General features: G+C 50.4%; 2 protein-coding genes across 3 annotated transcripts in view; one reads left to right on the forward strand and one right to left on the reverse strand.

Moving 5' to 3' along the window:
• On the forward strand, window positions 1-8,679 carry C2H12orf43 (chromosome 2 C12orf43 homolog). Of its 2 annotated transcripts, none has more exons than XM_066260418.1 (6): window positions 1-149; window positions 2,193-2,235; window positions 2,414-2,512; window positions 5,690-5,763; window positions 7,282-7,372; window positions 7,848-8,679. In XM_066260418.1, exons 1-6 carry the CDS (start codon window positions 2-4, stop codon window positions 8,197-8,199), a joined length of 807 nt encoding a protein of 268 aa, XP_066116515.1. In that variant the 5' UTR covers window position 1; the 3' UTR covers window positions 8,200-8,679. The 2 variants fall into 2 exon arrangements, with proteins under 2 accessions (XP_066116515.1, XP_066116516.1); XM_066260419.1 differs by having other exon boundaries at window positions 7,851-8,679.
• The window catches only part of HNF1A (HNF1 homeobox A), a 20,992-nt gene continuing 8,448 nt past the window's right edge, over window positions 8,238-20,781 (reverse strand). Inside the window, exons 2-10 of the mRNA XM_066260403.1 lie at window positions 18,628-18,827; window positions 16,868-17,054; window positions 16,218-16,459; window positions 15,258-15,409; window positions 14,935-15,136; window positions 13,070-13,261; window positions 12,309-12,430; window positions 12,081-12,225; window positions 8,238-10,544 (exon numbers count right to left, since the gene is read on the reverse strand). Of these exons, the coding sequence (XP_066116500.1) occupies window positions 10,417-10,544; window positions 12,081-12,225; window positions 12,309-12,430; window positions 13,070-13,261; window positions 14,935-15,136; window positions 15,258-15,409; window positions 16,218-16,459; window positions 16,868-17,054; window positions 18,628-18,827 (1,570 nt within the window). The 3' untranslated portion in view covers window positions 8,238-10,416. The remainder of the gene's footprint in view (window positions 10,545-12,080; window positions 12,226-12,308; window positions 12,431-13,069; window positions 13,262-14,934; window positions 15,137-15,257; window positions 15,410-16,217; window positions 16,460-16,867; window positions 17,055-18,627; window positions 18,828-20,781) is intronic.

The following is a 20,781-nucleotide window of genomic DNA, read 5'->3' on the forward strand; positions in this document are numbered from 1 at the left end:
GATGCCGGCGCCCAGAGGTTCCATGAGTGACTTGGAAAGCAGCAGCAACAGCAGCAGCGATGGGGAGGAGCTGGCGCGGTGCCGTGAGGCGGCAATGCCGGCCTGGGGTTTGGAGCTGCGCCCGAAAGAATCGAAGAAGAAAACGGCTGGTAGGGGACTGTTTCGAGCAGTCTGGTCGAAGGGCATAGGATCTTCCCCTGGGGTCTGCGAGGATGGATGGTGATGAAGGTGTCACCGGGACTCGCGTTCTTTTTTGCAAGAGAGCTCCAGGGACTGAATAGGGTTCAGAATCAAAGCACAGGCTGGTGCAGCTGCGTGGGTTGTTTCATTATCCCCGTCAGGGAAACTGAGGTACTGTATTTGAATGTCTCTTGAATCAGCTTAAGTTGGCCCATCGTCACTGCAGCACACTGGGCAGCCGGCCAGCTCTCCGAAATGACTGCTACAGCCACCTCTCTGGATTCTCACATTAAGCCTTTCCCCGCTTGCAACACATTTTCACACCCCGGGTCTGCCAGTGAGCTGTGTCCAACACATAAGTCTCATCGTGACTCCCTAGTGCCCCGGGAATAAGTCCAAACTCCTCATCATACGGGTACTTAATCATAATCCAGAATATGAATATGGAATGGGAAAGATATTTCATCTGTACTTTCATTAACCTCTCTTTGAAATTTAGCATCTCTTCCCCTTCTTCATGTGAGCAACAAGCTATGAGTAACTTTGATGGTACCTGTTACTTTCACCTATCAAAAGTCACAGATTTTCATATCCCATTACAGCAGTGGTAGTCAACCTGGTCCCTACCGCCCACTAGTGGGCATTTCAGCTTTCATGGTGAGCAGTAGTGGAGCAACCAAAGTATAAATAAAAAGATAGATTTAACTATAGTAAGTTGTTTTATAAAGATTTATTTTGCCAAACTTAGCAAAAATCCGACATAAAGTACTTGGTAAGTAACTATTATTATATGTTTTAACTTGCTGTAACTCTGCTTTATAAATTTTATGAAGTAAAATTACTTCCCTACTTTATAAATCACCATGACTGTGGAACCGGTGGGCGGTTAGAAAATTTTACTACTAACAGATACAAAAGTGGGCGGTAAGTATAAAAAGGTTGACTACCCCTGCATTACAGTCTTTGCAGATACAGGAAGGACATTTTATTCACAATAAAATGTGAGAAAATTACTTACACTCATTCCTACTTTAAAATTACAATGACTTTTAGACACTGCTAGGTACGTAGTAGGCGCTCAGTAAATGCTGGAATCAAATTACACTTAGCCTGACTTTGTGGTTGCACAGTACATAAAACATTGACCTGGAATGCTGAGATTTCTGGTTCAAAACCCTGGGCTTGCCTAATTAAGGCGCATAGGAGAAGCAACTACTGGGAGTTGATGCTTCCCGCTCCTCCCCCTTCTCTCTCTCTCTAAAAAATAAATAAGAACTTACTTGTAGACCTGCCTGTTCATCATGGTGGTTAAGAGAGAGGCTCTGGCCCTGGCCGGTTGGCTCAGCGGTAGAGCGTCGGCCTAGCGTGCGGAGGACCCGGGTTCGATTCCCGGCCAGGGCACACAGGAGAAGCGCCCATTTGCTTCTCCACCCCTCCGCCGCGCTTTCCTCTCTGTCTCTCTCTTCCCCTCCCGCAGCCAAGGCTCCATTGGAGCAGAGATGGCCCGGGCGCTGGGCATGGCTCTGTGGCCTCTGCCTCAGGCGCTAGAGTGGCTCTGGTCACAATATGGCGACGCCCAGGATGGGCAGAGCATCGCCCCCTGGGGGGCAGAGCACCGCCCCTGGTGGGCGGGCCGGGTGGATCCCGGTCTGGCGCATGCGGGAGTCTGTCTGACTGTCTCTCCCTGTTTCCAGCTTCAGAAAAATGAAAAAATAAATAAATAAATAAAAAAAAGAAAAAAAAAAAAAAAAAAGAGAGAGGCTCTGGAGCTAGTTGACTATGTCCTCATCCCAACTCATTTATTAATTGTCATTTATTAACTCTTTGACTCTGGCTAAGTTATTTTATAGTTTCCTCTTCTGCAAATGGAGATAATGGTGACCTCTCGAATGGGGTTGTTGGGAAGATTCAATGAGTTATACATATCAATCACTTAAAATTATACCTGATACACAGCAATATTGTTATTGTCATTTCCTCTATAAATGTCTCAGTTTTCGTTATTTCCACAGACGCTGCAAATAATCAGTTGCCAACTGCCCAGCCAAGCCTCAGGTACAGTGCACTTGGGGCTCAAGTTTCGTATCCACTCAGCAAATGTTGGTCCCCTACTGTGTGTCAATGTGAGGTGAAACCATGGGATACCAGGGCGAACAAGGCCCATGTTGTCCCTGCCCTTATCTGGGTAGCTTCTGAGCTGGCAGGAAGTGAGGACTTTGTGTGTGTGTTGTAGGCATAAGGTGGATGAGCATGAACAAGATGGCAACGAGCTTCAGACCACACCTGAATTCCGAGCCCACGTAGCTAAGAAGCTGGGAGCCCTGCTGGACAGGTAACCAAAAGCATACATTCTCTTCTCCTGCCCTCATTAATAGGAATAGTAATGGCTTGTAGTGGCTGAGCTCACAGTGTGCAAGTAGGTGCTGTGGAAAGTATGTGGCATACGTCACTTCATTGCATTCATAAGCACCTGACCACATAGGTCCTATCATTTTCTAGATGAGTAGACACAGGCTCTTTGTGAGAATAAACATTTGCTTGAAGTCACAGGAGGTAAGGAGCAGAGCTAGGACTCAAACCCAGGTATGTGACTCCAAACACCTTGCTCTTAGGCACTGCATTGTTCTGCCCTGAGATGAGAAAGGAACCTGAGAAGCAAGAACTCATTCATAAAAGGTCAAGGGACAGACAGAATTACTACTCGGGTGCTTTCCATATGTCAGGCACTAGGCCAGTCTCCCTTACATTGGAGAATACAATTTGTAAAGATCTAGGTCAGCATTTTTAAAATAGGCGACAAGGAATACTAGTCCAAAGTGTGACTAGAACAAAAGGGTCTTAACAACAAAGAAGTTGAGAAACACTACAGTCTGCAGACCCTCACGTGCCCTTGAAGATTGTGATCCATAATTACTTAATCAAGGCTCTTAGAATTCTTGCAGTAGCGAGATCTGTGTAACTTTTCAGCGCAGGAGTTTCTAGACTCACTTGGCTGCTGCCTTTCTTTATGGAGGACTGATAGTGTAACATGAGACTCCTTTCGGGATACAATGGTCTAGATCCAGTCCTGATTGGCTGAACAGGTTTAGAAAGGGAGGTGAGGATGTTCAAGCCAGAGTTCAGAGTTCTTCACTTTGAAGCAGATACCAGAAAGGACAAGTGAGCCTTTCCACAGTGTAAACCAGCTGCTTTTCTGAGACAGAATGTTGGACCACACCTCAGCAGCCTGGAACAACATGACATAGTGCCAGTTCCCCAGTTTGTGAGTGTAGGAGATGTTTAGGATAGTCAGTTGACACTTCAAGCTGTGGGCACAGTTTTTCTTTCTGACTCTTCAGCTTTGAGGTAAACGGCCCACTTAGCACTACAGGGATCCACACCAGACATCTCCCCAGGTGGAACTCCAGCAGGATGCTGGTCAGTCATGATCAGGATATTCCCTGCATTGTTTCTGTATTTATTTCCATAGTGACTTAGTGATACTCCAGTTGGCCCCTTGCATGAGATCAGGGTTATTCAGCCTTAGCACTATTAACGTTTTGGACTGGATGTTTCTTGGTTGTGGGGGCTATCCTGTGCATTGGAGGGTGGCTTACACTATCCCTGGCCTCTGCCCACTAGATCCTAGTAGCACTTTCCTCAACAGTAATGACAACCAAAAATGTCTACAGACATTGCCAAATGCACCCAAGGGGCCAGTGTTGAACCATTTGTTAGATGCCGGATCAGAGTCAGGCACCGGGCGGCATCCTCTCTAGTCCCTCTTCCCTGTCTGATCTCCTGTCTGGGACTTCATGGGATGCCTTTGGCACATGTGGAAGACAGTTAGGAGAAAGTGCCCAGCATGTTGCTGTGTCTGCTGTGAGGACCGTGTTGAGAGCATTGTTCTCCATATTCTGAGGTGACTTCCCTGTCAGCATTCACCAGAGACATGCTTCCTGGGCTCAGCAGTTCTTCCTGCTCTGTCCTTCTGGAGAGAGGGCTTATTTTTGTTAGAGGTCCTATGAAAGTAACTTCATATTATGATGATATTAATCATCATCATAGCTACCATTTACTGAGTACCTCATTGTGGCCAGGCTCTGTGCTAGATGCTTGATGTCCACTATCTCGTTTAATCCAGTGACAACCCTAAGAGGTAGGGACTCCCGTGTGCAGATGAGTAACAGAGGCTTACAGAGATGAAGTCACTTGCCAAAGGGGACACAGTTAGCAATTGACAAAGACAGGATTCTAAACCCAAGTCTCTGAAATCTGAATAAGGCCAATGGATTGTATCAATATCAGTTTCCTGGGTGTGATATTGAACTGCAGTTATGGTAACTGAGTTACCGTAGGGACAGACTGGGTAAAGAGTATATGGAATCTCTCTGTATTATTTCCTGGAACTGCATATCAATCTAGTTATCTCAAATTTTTTAAAAAATTAAAAATTGAAAAAAAAGGAACAAAACACAACCCAGGTCTCCTCTGCTCTATAAGCTGACCTCTGAACCATTTCTCTAGACTGGTCAGATCTCTCTTTTCATGCTTGCTGCCAGGAAGCTCAGAGTAAGATATGTGCCCACTCTCTAGCAAGTGTATAGGATTTCTCACCATACTTTCAGCTCTTTCTGTCCTTCTTGTGTTTATTTTCTCTTTGACCTATTTGAAAATTGCATTCCTTTTGTTGTACTATGAGTATCTCAAAAATCCTCAACATTTCCTGGGATAAAGTGGGGTTTATTTTTATTTTTTATTTTTTTTACAGGGACAGAAAGAGAGTCAGAGAGGGATAGATAGGGACAGACAGATAGGAATGGAGAGAGATGAGAAGCATCAATCATCAGTTTTTCGTTGTGACACCTTAGTTGTTCATTGATTGCTTTCTCATATGTGCCTTAACTGCGGGCCTTCAGCAGACCAAGTAACCCCTTGGACCTTGGGTCCAAGCTGGTGAGCTTTTTTTTTTTCTTTTCTTTTTTGCTCAAACCAGATGAGCCCGCGCTCAAGCTGGCAACCTCGGGGTCTTGAACCTGGGTCCTTCTGCATCCCAGTCCGACGCTCTATCCACTGCACCACCACCTGGTCAGGCTAAAATAGGGTTTAAACAAATGAAGCACTGCAGTTTGAGCGGGCAGGGGCTGTTCAGCAGGTTATGGCTTTGGGTGTTAGCATTCTTATCAGGCCAGTTGCTATCGCCTTTTGCATTTAAGATGACATGCCCCATTCCTTCCACTTAAAAAAATTGCTTTGCCTGACCTGTGGTGGCGCAGTGGATAAAGCATCGACCTGGAATGCTGAGGTTGCCAGTTCAAAACCCTGGGATTGCTCGGTCAAGGCACATATGGGAGTTGAAGCTTCCTGTTCCTCCCCTCTTCTCTCTCTCCCTCTCTGCCTCTTTCTCTCTCCTCTAAAATGAATAAATAAATAAAAATAATTTTAAAAAAATTGTTTTAATTAAAAAAATTTTTTGTTGTTGTTGGTGCCCAAAATCTTACCCTAAATCAACCATCTCCTCTTCTCTCAGTTCCATTACCATCTCAGAAGTTGTGAAGGAGCCAACAAAGGCTGAGGTACAGAACGTCACCCCAGAGGATGATGGTGAGTACAAATATTGATCAACTTACGACCTATGCAACTTACGACCATTCGACTTCACGACCACAATCGCTAGCCACAACTGCTCCATGTCTGGCAGCACAAGCATTGCCCAGCTGGGCGTACGACAGTGCGGACCAGCTTCCGGCAGCACTACCATTTCCACGTGCACCATTTCAACTGTTATCCCAAACTCAGTACAGCAATTTATGTTTTGTGTCTTGGATATTTTTCATCAAACCCCTCCCAAGATGTCTACCAAGAGGAAATTGTCTTTGCAAATATTAAACCAGTTGTACTGGTAATGCAGTGTTTTACTTAAACCTGACGAATGTAAAAATAAACAAAATGGTATAGAGATGATACAAATGGCATAAAATGAACAAAGAAAATTATAGTATATATCACAATAATGAAAGAAAATTATTATAAAATATGACTTAAAGATTTTTATAACATCATTTCACAGTACTGCACATATAGCCTACTCAATGACCAAATCGTGTTACGACTGGTCTGTTGGAACCAATCGTGGTCGTAAGTCGAGCACTAGCTGTAGTTATCTGCTAATATCAGCTATCAGTTAGGAGGTACCTACTGTGTGTCTGGAGCATGGTTTTGTTTTTGTTTTTTTTTTTCCATTTTTCTGAAGCTGGAAACAGGGAGAGACAGTCAGACAGACTCCCGCATGCGCCCGACCGGGATCCACCTGGCACGCCCACCAGGGGCGACGCTCTGCCCACCAGGGGGCGATGCTCTGCCCATCCTGGGCGTCGCCATATTGCGACCAGAGCCACTCTAGCGCCTGAGGCAGAGGCCACAGAGCCATCCCCAACGCCCGGGCCATCCCTGCTCCAATGGAGCCTTGGCTGCGGGAGGGGAAGAGAGAGACAGAGAGGAAAGCGCGGCGGAGGGGTGGAGAAGCAAATGGGCGCTTCTCCTGTGTGCCCTGGCCGGGAATCGAACCCGGGTCCTCCGCACGCTAGGCCGACGCTCTACCGCTGAGCCAACCGGCCAGGGCTGGAGCGTGGTTTTGATACATTATCTTCTTCCATCTATGCAGCCCGCTCTGGGGCAGGTACCATGTGATACCCCCACTTACAGGGAGGACTATAGGGAAGCTGAGACTCTGAGGAAGGAAGGCACTTACCTGAGGTGACCCCTTTTGTCTGACCCTGAGCAGGAGTTCCTTACCACCACATTGCTTGGTTCCCCCGTCTGAGTTTCTGTTTCGGGCCAAACTCATTTGCTGCTTAGGAGGCTGCCTTAAGCAGGAGGCTTGACTGCTGACTTCCAAAAGGCGCTGAGGGGTTGCTGACCTGACTTGGCAGTTGGCGTCCCTCGGCACCCTGTCCTCTGGCTCCAGCTGTCACCAAGCACGCTCCTCATCCCGTGAGACCTCACTCCATGGTTAGACCAGAGCAACTCCTGGGTCTTTGCCTCTGGATTGGCAGCTCTTTTAGGGCAGAGGCAGGGCAGCCTTGGCACCTGGAGAGCTGACTCTGCCCCTGTGGGTTTTAGGCTTCCGCCTTTTCTTCACCTCTGTCCCTGAAGGCCCCAAGAGGGAAGCTTCTCCCCAGCCCCGCCGGAAGCGACTGCCATCCAGCTCCAGGTGAGATCGCACACCCTCTCCTCGGATTCCCTTGGGTTTGCCCATTTTCTGTGTTGGTCAGTGTCCCAGAATAGCCAAGCTGACTTCAGTGAGGTCCAGGCTAACAAGGAGCCCTGTCAGTTAGCTTGAGAAATAGTACTCACCCACGGAGGGGGAAGAAGCTCAACTGGGGGTTGGCATTGGAGGTTTACTGCCTTTTGAGCTCCCATGTTTTACCCGGTGCCTCACTCCTTGGGCATCCTGTGAGGCCTGGGCTTCATGAAGATCCCCATTTTTATAGATGAAGATGCTGAGGGGCAGAGAGGTCACTTAATGAGGTCTCATAGCTGGGAAGCAGAGAAGCCAGTGTTGGAACCCAGGTCTGCCTCACTCCTGAGCCTGAGCTCTCTACCAGCCTCCCCCGTGGCCTCTCTTGAGTGGCCGCTTTGTGGTTCGGTCTCAACTCCAGCTGAGCCACACTGCCCTCCCCTTGCAGCAGTGAGGACAGCGGTGAGGAGTGGCAGCGGTGCCGGGAGGCAGCTGTGTCCGCCACTGACATCCTCCAGGAGTCCGCCATCCATGGCCCTGTCAAGGTGGACAAAGAGGCGAAGAAGAAAAAAAGGAAGTTGAAAAATAAAGCCAAGAAAGAGGCCAGCACGGACTTGACCACAGCCACCACCACAAGCAAGGCCACAGTCGGGAAGCAGGAGAAGGAGTCAGCCAAGCTCAACGGAGACCACGTGTCACTTGGGACCAAAAAGAAGAAAAGGAAGAAAAAGGCAAAGAAGGCCAGTGAGGCTTCCTCGTTCCAACCATCAAAGAGAGCAGCAGCCGTGCCTGCAAACTGACCCCAGGCATGGGCACGGGGCCGACTAGTCCCGATGATGAGGCACCCACCTGGAAGAGGCCTTTCTAAGCCCTGCCTCCCTCTCCAAGTTCAAGGATTTGTCTGGCAAGACCAGACGCCACCCAGGATCAGGGCTTGCCCAAGAGTCGGGGCAAAGCCATGGTTATAGAGTGAGAAGCCTGAGCAAGACCTGCCCTCCTGTGCTCCCACAGGCGGCTGGGGCAGACCTGTGGACTAGAACATTCTGTGGTCTCGGGAAGAAGGAGCTTCCCGTTATTTGAGACTGATGGCCAAGTGGTGAAGTTTCCATCTCCCCAGTACTGCCTGAGGAGAGCGAGTAAAGGGAGACCTTCCTTCCCCCCACCCCCACCTACTCAGCCTGGTGTGGGAGACAGTCTTCATAAGAAAATGAAGGAAGGGGTCACTGAGGTGCCAAGGCCCAAAGATTATGAACTTCTCCCTCTATGCTGCATAAATTGATCTAACATTGTCTGAAAAAGAGATCCCCCCTCCCTGTTTTCCAGAATTTTCTTTCTCCATATTCATGAACATACCACATGTGATCATGTCCCAACCAGATTATTGAAAATAAGTTTTCAGACCCAACATGAAACAAAGTGACTGGGTACTGCCTCCTGGTCAGTGCTGAATCTTGAGTAAGCATCACACAGGAGGGCCCTCCTGCCTACACCCCAAGATAGGTTCCTACACCTCAGCTTTAAGACTTTAGGAATTGACACAGCACTTATGGACTGGGTTTCGTGCACCAGGGCAAGAAGGAGCAGAAGCTCAAAGTGAAGATAACTTTCTGGCTTCAGCACCTTGCCTCGGAGATTCGGTGAGAGTCTGTGTGCACCGGACGCTCCCTCCTCAGGCCCCTGGCCCACCGTGCCTCCCTCTGCTGGCCCAACCCCATCTGGGCAATATGTGGATGACAAGAAGTTTCCGACACATTCCTCGTTTACTTTACTAAAAGTTAAATAATGTACAGGTTTGCCCTTAGCTGGCTGCAAGCTGCAGGGGTGCAGCCTTCCTCAGTCCTGAGATGGAGGTGGTCTACGCGGGCCAGGTTACCTGCAGCAACCTCAGGGAGATGAGGTCACAGGAGCTCCGGACTTACACAGCTGTCTTATCCCTCTGGTGGCACTCGGGCGCAGGCCTCTCAGGGGCTGCATCTGCCTGGATCTCCTCATCCCTCAGCCATGCAGGCCCCTAGGCTTCCTGGCACGAGTCTTGTCCACACAGGTGGCTCCTCTCTCCTGATCTTGCATCTCTGCTTCCTTTGGGCACCTTCGTTCTGCTAGCTGCTCAGACCTTGCTGCCCTTTGAGCTCAGCAGTGTCTCCCCCCGCCCAGGGAGGGTCTGCAGGGCCAGAGAGGCCAGAGGAGTTGCTGCCCCAGGACTTAGCACCAGGCACAGAATCACAAGGTTCCCAGGAGCAAGGACAGTGTCCTATTCTTGAGGGGGGCTTTTCCATAGAGGCACCATGCCCGCCTGGCAGCATAAGTCATGATGCTCCGGAATGAATGTCCCAGAAAACGAGGTCACAGGATCCAGGGAGGGTGATGGCTTAGGACAAGGGAAGCCAGAGAGCCCTGATGCCATCGCCATTAGCTTAAGCTCCCTGAGGACTTGGGCATTTGTGCCCCAGGCCCCCACAAATAGTAGCCCCTCAGGGAATGCGTATTTGAGGTGGGTACAAATGGGCATGTGAGTCAGTAGCAGGAAGGGGGACAGGATGGAGTGGCCTGCACAGGGCGTAGGTGACAGCATGGGGCTGCATTGTTCTAGGGCCTCTCTCGGAGTTCAGTGAGTCAGCTGCACAGGCTTGTGTCCTGAGAAGAGTGGCTAGGGCTAGGGCTCTCCACAGGCCCCGGCTGGAGTACTGGACCAAAGCCTATTGCCTTCTGTTCTGAGTGACAAGATTTACCCGGAGCACTAGGGATAGTCTTTCCCATGTCCTTCCAGGAACAGGCTCTGCTTCCCAGCTCTCCACAGTTCCCCCTTGTGTGCCGAAGCAGCCCTCTTTGGGTTGGGGCACCTCAGCACACCCCCTCTCTGATTCTGGCAGAGCTGGCTGGGGACCAAGGCACAGCTTTCCAGGGAAGGGCAGAAGCTCTGTGGTAGCAAAGGTTTTGCAGGCTCAGATGTTCTGGTCCCCACCCCAAGCAGGCTGTGCAGACTTCAGGTGCCAGCCCCTGGGAGGCGGTTGCTGTGGTTACTGGGAAGATGAGGCCATCTGCGTGGAGATGAAGGTCTCGATGACGCTGTGGTTGGATGGCAGCAGGTGGCTGTGGCCATTGGTGGATTCGGAGCTCTGGTACAACACCAGGCTGCTGGAGGACACTACAGAGGCAAATGAAGCTGCTGGCTGCCCACCAAGCCTGTCCTGACCCCTCCCACTCATCCCCGGAGGCACTTGGGACAGGGGAGGTAGGACTTCTTCATAGCCCCTAGCCAAGCTCTGGGGACACCCAGGGAGTGGCGTCCTCAGGACATTTTAGTGGAAATGTTAGAGAAACCTTGGTGACATGGTGAGGTGGTTAGTTTTTGGCATCAGTACTTGGGTACTTGGCTAGGCTGTATTACCCAATCTTCGGACCAAATGCTAATCAGAGTGGTGCTGTGAAGGTATTTTGTAAATGTGGTTAACACCTACAGTCACTTGACTTAAATTAAAGATGTCTTTCAGTAGTGTGGGTGGGCCTCACCCAATCAGTTGAAGGCCTTAAGAGCAAAAGCTGATATTGCCCAGAGAAGGATTTCTGACTCAAGACTGCAGTGCCAACTCCTGCCGGCCTTCCCCCCTGCTGACCTGACTACAGCTTTCCTTGGTGCCAGCACAATCACATGAGCCGATTCCTTGAAGATGTATGTGTTCCTATTGGCTCTGTGTTTTGGGAGAAGCCTGACCGATGCCAGTGGTTGAAAGAGAATGGGCTCTGGCTCCCCCCATCCCCCCACCTCTTCAAAGACCCCCAGGCATGTTACCTTTACCTTTCTCTGTCCTAAACTCCCAGGGCACTTCTTTTGCCTCTGTAACTTGTTTCCTATGCTCATTTCTTCTACAGCTCACTGTTTCTACCTGTGACTCTAAATAAACTCTTTTATTTAAAAAAGAGAGTTTGGGCTTTGAGTTTGACCTGGGTTTGAGCCCTGGCTCTGCCACCTCGTAGCTGTGAGAGGCAAGGCCACGTCCGTCACCTCTTCGAGTGTCTGCTTTCTCTGTAAAATGAGGATGACATGCGCCTCACGGGTAAAGCAGGCTGCCTGGACCACGAGCCCTCAGTAACTGTCACTGCAGCCACCAGAGCTGGGCGGAGGGCACGAGGCTCACAGAGAGGTAACAAAATGTGCCCAAAGTTGCATACTTAACAGGTAGCTGCCTCAGGCCTCCTAGCCCAACGGCCTGCCTTCACGGTAACCTTGTAGGTTGCAGACTTGGCTCAGGGGAATGGAAATGGATGGGTCAAGTCAGATGTGGTGGCCAGAAGAGCCCACACTCTGTTGCTATGTGGAAACATGAGTCCTTCCAATTTTCCAAGAGATGCCAGAAATCTGGATTTCTTGCTGAAAGCTCCTGTTTTTTTGTTTTTTTTTTAAATGATGGCAACGATTCAAAGAAATGCTAAATCTGAACCAAACCAGCACATCCCTGAGCCACTTCCAGCCACAGCCGGCCCCGTTATTCTTCCTTCCATGGCTTTGTCTCTTTCCTCAACTAAGTCAATGAGAAATATGTTTCTGGAAGATGTACCCATTTTTCTGTGGTTTACACTCCTCTTGGCTCACTTAAGGGCAGCACAGGGTGCCCTCCAAAAACCTGCCTCCTGCCCCATCTGCTACACACGCAGCAAAGGAGGGGACAGGAAAGGCCCTCACCTGTGGGGCTGGCGCTGAGCCTGTGGGAAGGCTGCAAGTGCTGGATGCCGGCAGGGTCCTGGCTGGGGATGTGGATGGTGGTGGCCTGAGAGGCTGGCGTGTGAAGCCCAGACTCGCTGGAGGCCTCGGTGTCTGAGGCAAAGACCTGGGGGAACAGAGCAGCTTCCTGAGCCCCAGGGTGCTCTCTGAGGAGGGCCCGAGGGTGGGGCGGGGCAGCGCCGGCCTTACCTGCTTGGTGGGTGTGAGGCTGGCCAGGGCACTCAGGTTGGTGGTGTCGGTGATGAGCATGGTCTGCGGGAGCAGGCCCGTGTGGGTGTACTGGGCCACCTCGGGCTTGTGGCTGTAAAGGGCTGGCCAGGAAGAAGACAGGAGAGGGCACAGGTGTGGCACCCTGGGCTGAGCTGGAGCCCCTCCCAGAAGGGCCTCAGGGCTGGGCGCTCTGGGGGAAGTCAGGTGAGAGGCCTGAGAAATGGCCTGATGGGGCAGTGGTTGGGGACTCAGGGCTGAGTTCCAAAATGGAGCTCCAGACAAAGGGTGTGGACCCTCTCCCCAGCTCCCGGGGCTGGCTCAGCCTGGCTTGGCGGGAACAGAAGGCACGGGTGCTCTTACACTGAACACAGGCCTCAGAGGGGAAGGCTGGTGCCCCCATGAGGGCATGAGTAGGGCAGAGGGCAGTGTGTCTCCAGCCCCCAGGGGCCTCTTCAAAAGGTAACCCAAAGTTTCACCTGTAGCTACCCCACACAAAAACAGACACTAGTAGGAAAACACATCTTCTCACATTGAGAATTGCGCTTTAAACCCTGATGAACACCCAAATGTGTATCAACTCACACTTGTACACGTGGCCGCACACATTCACACATGGAAGCACATTCTGGCCAGATACCCATCCAAGCGCCCTCAGAGCCCCCTCTGTCACAGGCACACTTGTTTCAGACCAAAACGGAGATCACAGTATCTGCTAGATCAGCCCCTTCCCCTGTGCTCACCATGGGGGCTCTGCAGCTGGGCCATGGTGGCCATGAATGGGTTCTGGGCCATGTGGCTCTGCACAGGGGGCATGAGTGGCTGCTGGTAGGAAGGATGCAGTGGCTGGGAGAACTGGACAGGCTGCAGGGTGGTCAGGCTGCTGCCCATGCTGTTGATGACCGGCACACTCTGTGCCTGCGTGGAGGCCAGACCTGGGGCAGGAGGGGCAGGAGTCAGCCAGGCCAACCACCTCCACTGCCTCCCCAGGTCCCCTGGGACACCAGCCCTCCCTCCCAGACCTCCCAGAGCCAGTGGGTGGGGGAGGAGGTAAAGAAGACAGGAAATACCTTTGCACTAAGACCTGTCTCTAACTCAGGTGGCTTTGGCAAGTCACTCCCTTTCTCTGAGCCTCTGGCTCATTATTATATGGGCAGGAGGTGGATCTAAGTTCCCTGGAGCCCTGGGTTCCACAGCAGTGCAAAGGCCCTGGACTTAATTCTGTTTTCCTCTCCCAGAAGCTGCCCGTCTGTCTTATATACAAGGTGGTGCAAAAGTAGGCTTACAGTTATTCCTATGGGAAATAATACAAGAATATGGCCCTGGTCAGGTAGCTCAGTTGGTGAAAGCATTGTCCTGACATGCTGAGGTTGTGGGTTTGATCCCCAGTCAGAGCATATACAAGAATCTACCAATGCCTGACCGGGCAGTGGCGCAGTGGATAGAGTGTCGGACTGGGATGCGGAAGACCCAGGTTCAAGACCCTGAGGTCGCCAGCTTGAGCGAGGGCTCATCTGGTTTGAGCAAAAGCTCACCAGCTTGAGCCCAAGCTCGCTGGCTCAAGCAAGGGGTTACTCGGACTGCTGAAGGCCTGCGATCAAGGCACGTATGAGAAAGCAATCAAGGTGTTGCAACGTGCAATGAAAAACTAATGACTGATCTTCTCATCTCTCCATTCTTGTCTGTCTGTCCCTGTCTATCCCTCTCTCTGACTCTCTCTCTGTCTCTGGAAAAAAAAAAAAGAATCTACCAATGATGGCATGAATAAGTGGAACAACAAATCAGTGTTTTTCTCTCTCTCTCTGTCCTGTCAGTCTCCCTCTCTGTCTAAAAATAAAGGAAAGGAGAGGGGAAGGGAGGGGTGGGGAGGGAAAGGGAAAGGGAAAGGGAAAGTGAAAGGGGAAGGGGAAGGGAAAGAGAAGAAGAAACCGTGTTTCATATTCATAGGAAAATAATACAAGAGTAAACTCTGGACCCTAGCTGGGTTCCTCAGTGCATAGTGCCGACCCAGTGTGCCAGAAGTCATGGATTTGACCCCCGGTCAGGGCATGTACTAGAAGCAGTCAATGAGTGCACAACTGGATGGAGGTAGGAGAGATGAGTTGATGCTTCTCTCTCTCTCTCTCTCTCTCTCTCTCTCTCTCTCTCTCTCTCTCCCCCCTTCTCAAATCCATGGGAAGGAAAAAATAAATAAACTATGTTTCGTATACTCACAACTATAAACCTACTTTTGCCCCAACCTGTATTGAGCTGCATAATAGTTCCTGTAAATAAAGTCTTCTGAGCATTAAAATAGAAACCCTAGAAAATGTTTATACCACTTCTGCTGCTGTTTTTCCCACAGACTTTTTCTCTCCTGAGGCACCATATAATGTATGGATTCTGTTTGCTGTCTGCCACCACCACCCCCCGCCCCCACTGAGTCGTTGAGATGTTGGTCTGTTTGGTTTACCTGTGTATCTCTGATACAGCACATAGCCTGGTACAGTCAGCAGTCAATCAATACTTGAGTGAATGACTGAATAAGTCCCAGAGGCTCTGTAGCTCTTGGGGTATGTGGGAGCCACCTGAGCCCCCCCCCCAGATGCCCTCCATACCACCAGCTTACCAATGACCAGGGTGGAGGCGCCTGTGTTGGTGAACGTAGAGCCCAGGGAGGTGGGCTCACCAGCCCCAATGGCCATGACCCCAGGAAGGGAGGCCATGATGAGGTTCTGGGGCTGCTGGTTGAGGCCTGGGGATGTCTGCTCCAAGCTGTGCAGCGCTGTCAGGGTGCTGACAGGGGGTAGGGGACCCCCAGCTGCCGAGACCTTGAAGGGGAGGCCAAGCTAAGTGAGGGTGGGGCCACCCACTGCCTCCCTGGGGACCATGTCTCCCAACCAAAGGAAGATGGGGTTGGAAGGGCCTTCCCTACCTGGGGAGAATACTCACCAGCTTGGCTTCAGTGCTCAGCAGGCTGTGACTGGGCTCTAGGCCTGTGGGGGACACTTGGTGCAAAGGTGCAGATACTGTCACCAAGGAACTGCCACTGCTTGAGGGCGCTTCCACCCCCTCACTTGTTGCAGACTGTCCATAGCGCACACCTGGAGGGGGAGCAGTGTCCAGCCTCAACACCCCACTTTCCTGCCCTGCAGGGTCCTCCTCACTCCTCGCTGTGTTGGTTTGCTAGGCCACTTGCCCCATCTTTAAGCAACCAGCAAACTGTCCAGCTCCCACCAGGCCCTGCGCTGGCTGCCCCCAACTCCTGAACACAAAGGCTGCGTTTTATCAGCTCCATGCCTGCCCCCATGCCTACTGCTATAGCTGCCATGCTGTAGGTGCTCAATAAAAGACAACTGAACCAAACTGAACTGATGCTAATAAACTGCAGCAAATGGAGTTGACTAGAACGTACTGGAATTCGTTGAAGGAAACCAAATCTAGTTGAATAGAACCTGAAATCAATCGAGCTTGAGTTGAATTGAATCAAATTGAATTGGATTGCATTGAACTGGGCCATACAAAATTAACTGAACTTCCTTGAATTATATTTTTAGTTAAATGGGGCGATTGGGAAATAGACTGGATGAAACTACTGAATTTAAATGCACAAATTGGATTATAATGGAGTGAACAGAATAGAACTGACTTGAATTGAACCAAAAATGAATTGAGTTGATTTGATCTGAAATAAATGAATTGAAGTAACCCAAATCAGAGTGATGAGAGTGGAGTGGACACATGTTGTGGTCAGTGGAGGGGAGGGATGAGGGGTGGATAGAATAGTGTAAATAGAATGCCTGGAACCAAACTGAAGTGCTACGAGGTTTAGGTGGCTTTTGCCACTGGGGCAGTGCTCCCCAACTCTCCCTCTACCCACTGTGCCAATCCTCCTGTCCACATAGCACTCACCATGGACCTTGCTGGGGGAGAGGGCAGGTGGGGGCATGCCGGGGGAGCTGTGTGCGGGCAGTGCAGGGCTCGGGCCCGGCCCCGACGGCGGCCCGCTGTACGTGTCCATGGCCAGTTTGAGCCGAAAGGCTTCTTCCTTGCGCCGATTGGCAAACCAGTTGTAGACACGCACCTCTGTGACAAGGTTGGAGCCCAGTCCCTGTGCCTGTGACGGTGACACCCCTCTCTGGATGCATTCAGCCCTGCAAAAAGAGCCACTTTTGAGCCTCCAGGCCAGATGCGGAAGAACCCAGTCCTGGGGCTCTGGGGGGAGCTCTGAGAAGTAGGGCTCTACCTGAGTGTTTGAGGCTAGCAGACCTGGGCTTCAGTCCCACTTCTGCTGTGTGACCTTGTGTAAGTGAAATAGCCTCTCTTAGTGTCTCCGATCATAAAGTGAGCAGAATAACTATCGGATTGTAGTGAGGATGAATGAGATGAGCACCCACACAAGAGTTGCTTGGGTTCGGGGGGATGCTAGAAATGGAACTAGGTTTCAGACACTGAGCAGAATTTTAGACTGGGGAGCCTCCCTCGGGACCCAGAGCCTCTGCTGTTTCCCAGCCTTGCCCTGCCCAGACCAATCCAGCCCTGCTAATTGCCAGCGCTTCTACCTATTGCACTCCTCCACCAATGCCTCTCGCTCCTCCTTGCTGGGATTCTTCTGCCTCTCGTAGGCCTGGAACAGGATCTGCTGGGATGCCGGGCCCCATTTGAAACGGTTTCTCCGTCCCTTCTTGGTTGGCAGCTCGTCTCCCGTGGGCTCCTCAATCAGCCCGCCCTGCCCAGCGTGGGTAAACTCTGTAGGCACAGAGAAGGATGAGCAGAACCCTGGCCACTCCCGCCTTCCCATATCAGTTTGTGCCCGTGCTCCCCATTCTTTCTCATTCCCAGCCCGGGGTGTTGAGCTGGAGGAACTTACTTACAACTAGAACTTAGAAATCTTTTCACCCAGTGATGACAAATATCACAGCACACTCGGGCCACCACTTTCTTAACCCGTGTCCCAGGCAGACATTGCTGATCAACCCCTGCACACTTTTCCACAGAGCCAAGATATAATCTCACAAGGCTACAGGTAAGCATCAGCATTTGTTTGCATTTGACACACGTGCCATCCCATTTTACAGGTAGGTTTCTGGGAGGCTATTTTTCTAGGGTTGCGCCGTAGAGCAGAAAATCGAATCATATCTTCTGGGTCGATTCAGAGCTGTGTTCAACATTCCACATTGGGAAATCAAGCTTAAAGCGCAGTGTTTGCCAGTAGGGAAGAGACCCAGCAGCCAGCAATTAGCCTATCAGACTATCCCTGAGCAAGCCACCAAGGGTATGGGACAGACAAGTGGCAGGACAGTTTTATGAAAGAGGAAGGGAAGATTCTGAATGACATACAGTATAGGCATAAAATATTCAGAAGGATATTTGCAAGACTGGGCATGCCAATGGCTGTTTTAGGAGAAGGATATCTAATTTTTATTGTAAAATCTTTTCCCCCTCTCTATTTTTTAACTGTGTATTGCCTTTTTAAAACCTGGATAGTTAATAAAAATATTAGAAATTATTTTATACATAGGCTCAAAAGTGTGAAAGGGTTCCACAATAAAATATACAGATGATGTATTATAGAATTGTACACCTGAAATCTATATAACTTTATTAACCAATGTCATCCCAATAAATTCAATAAAAAAGAAAAAAAGTGTGAAAATTCACTTGGGATTTGGTGGGGGTATGAGGCCTGAGGAAATCCACCCTCCCCTGAAAGAGCACACACAGGCCCTGCCAGGTTTGCGGTGGAGGAGTCCCTGAGCATATACCTCGCCTCTGAGCCTTTACACTTCTGCCCAAAACACCCTCCCCTATATCTCCATGGGTCAAAATTCGACTCACACTTTAAAACTTAGCATAAAGGTCATACCTCTAGTGTGAACCTTCCAGATGCCCCTGCCTCCTGAGAAAAAATAGAGTACCGTCTCCTCTGCCACCAGTTCAACACTTCGGAATATACTTTATGTAGCACTCTGCATTGGGCCAGGAATAATGTGAAGGGGCTATAAACTACAGCTTTGGCTGTTCTCCCTATCATAATACACATCTCACTGTATCATAATGGTCTTTTCTCCTTCCCTACCACACAGCTCTTGGAAGGCAAGGGCCCAGTTTGTGCATCTTCGGATGCATAGGACCAATCCAACTTCCCTCCCCCAGAGTGCCTTGTGTAAGATAGATAATAAATGCTGGCTGAGTCCTGCTCACTTCCTGTGAGTCTACCTGTCTGAGTAACGGGGTGGTGACACTTCCAGCCCCCACTGTCACGCTGCAGAGAGTCCCAGGCCTGCCAGGGAAGACAGGGCTGCAATCGCTTGTTACTTACGCTGGGCCACCTCTCGCTGCTTGCGGACATACCAGGTGTACAGGGCGGCTCGCTTCTGCGTCTTCATGGGGGTGCCCTTGTTGAGGTGCTGGGACAGGTGCGACTGGTTGAGGCCGGTGGTATCAACCACCTCCCGCTGCGGGATGTTGTGCTGCTGCAGGTAGGACTTGACCATCTTTGCCACGCGCCATGGGTCCTCCCTGGGAGGAGGGTAAGGACAGGGCCCACTCAGCGGGGGTAGGGGGGCCCTGCAGGGAGGCTGGAGGTCTGGGCACCAGAATCCCTGTTCACCCTGGGGGTGGGGATTGTGGATGAAAGCAGGTGTGGAGCCTGCGGTCTGCACCTTGACTCAGGGACAAGTAGGTATGGGCACACATGCCAGGACAAAGGGACACTGACACTGACACATGAACATGGGTACAGGGTCCTGTAGACACACAGATATGGAAGAAATATAGTCAAAGGCCCACCCAGCCCCACACAGACACAGGAACAGATCACAGTTTAGAAATGGTCGCATGGACACAGACACATGAACAGATCCCACGGGAAGCAGCACAAGCCCGATGGGGAGGGTCCTCACCTTTGTGTCTCCTTTAAAGACCCCTCCCTCATCCTGCCTGGAAATGTTATCTGTGGCTGTGTCTTATTCATTGACAGAGACTATAGACACCTTAAGGGCAGGCATTGTCTGGTTTCCAGCTCCCAAAATAGGCCTGACATACATTTTGCACTTGGCGATGCATGAATGAATGAGTGGATGGATAGATAGGTGAATAGATGGATGTCAGGATGGTAGGGTAGATGGATGGATAGATGGATAAGAGGATGGATGGATGGATGGGTGGGTGGATAGATGAATGGATGAATGAGAGAGACTACTGGGAAAAAATTAGATCTGAAAACAAGGAGAGAAATATGATTCTCTCATTTTATAGTCCAGGCCACTGAGACTAAGAGTACTGAGTCTGTCACTTGCATCTCTTGCCCAGGGTCACAGGACCAGCCCAGCAGAGTCCCGTCCCACCTGAAGGGATTCAGTTCTAAGTCAGCCTATCAGGTAAAAATCACAGAAGGTTGAAGTGTCCCCTGACAGTCTGCACTAAACCCCAGGCAGTGGTCCAGCCGGATGCCCCAGGCACTGGGGCAGGCAGCTGGATTTCAACAGTCTCAGGTGAAGGGGTTATGAGCTGGTGTTTAGAGGACTTGTAAGAAAAATGTGCGTGTGTGTGTGTGTGTGTGAGTGCGCGCGCGCGCGCGCGAGCACACATGCACCAGAATCCCACTCTGTGGGCTCTCTCACTAGAGAGACTCAGGGACCCAAGGCCATCTGTGGTTCATATTCCTGTCCTCTGGTCACTGTGGAACAGAGGGGGTCATATTGCCTCTGCTATATAAATTCTCTCTCTCCCTTTCCTGCTGTGTCTCATCCCTTCCATCTTCCCCTCATCCTTTCCTGAGCCTTTGTTAAAAATATGTGTCACCCTGGTGGATAGCTCAGTTAGTTAGAGCATCGTCCCAAAGCGCAGAGGTTTCCGGTTCAATCCCTGGTCAGGGCTCATACAGGAGCAGGTTGATGTTCCTGTCTCTCTCTCTCTCCCTCCCCTTCTCTCTAAAATCTAAACATTAAATATATATATGTGTGTGTGTGTTAGATAAAACCAGCTCACTACACCAGTATCAAAACAGAACTGGGATTTGAACCCAGGTTTGCCAGATTCCAGAGCCTGATTTCTCAAGCCCTTGACTCAGCAATTTGTTCTAGAATCCAAGACTTCTGATTTATGCATGTGTGGCAAATGGCATGTGTAAGAGGTGATTCATCACCGTGTGGCTTGGCCACAAGAAAAACCACCTAAGTGTCAGGAAAAGACGCTTATTAACTGAATTGCGGTGCCTCTGGTCAAGCAACTGTGAAAAGCCACTGAGGGGACTGTGTAGCTACTCGATGGGACAGGTTTTGTCAAGCAGGCTGCTGTGTGCATAAAATTTAAAGTGGGTTAAAAATGTCTGCATATTTGCTTGTGTCTGCATGAAACAGCGGAGGGACACAGACGAAACTGGTGACACTGGTGGGGAGGGGAATGGGGTGCTGGGGACAGGGAGAGGGGTGTTACTCTTCCATACTTTTTAAATTATGAAATGTTATATAAT

Source organism: Saccopteryx bilineata, chromosome 2 (assembly GCF_036850765.1).
Source record: "Saccopteryx bilineata isolate mSacBil1 chromosome 2, mSacBil1_pri_phased_curated, whole genome shotgun sequence".
Lineage (NCBI taxonomy): Eukaryota > Metazoa > Chordata > Mammalia > Chiroptera > Emballonuridae > Saccopteryx > Saccopteryx bilineata.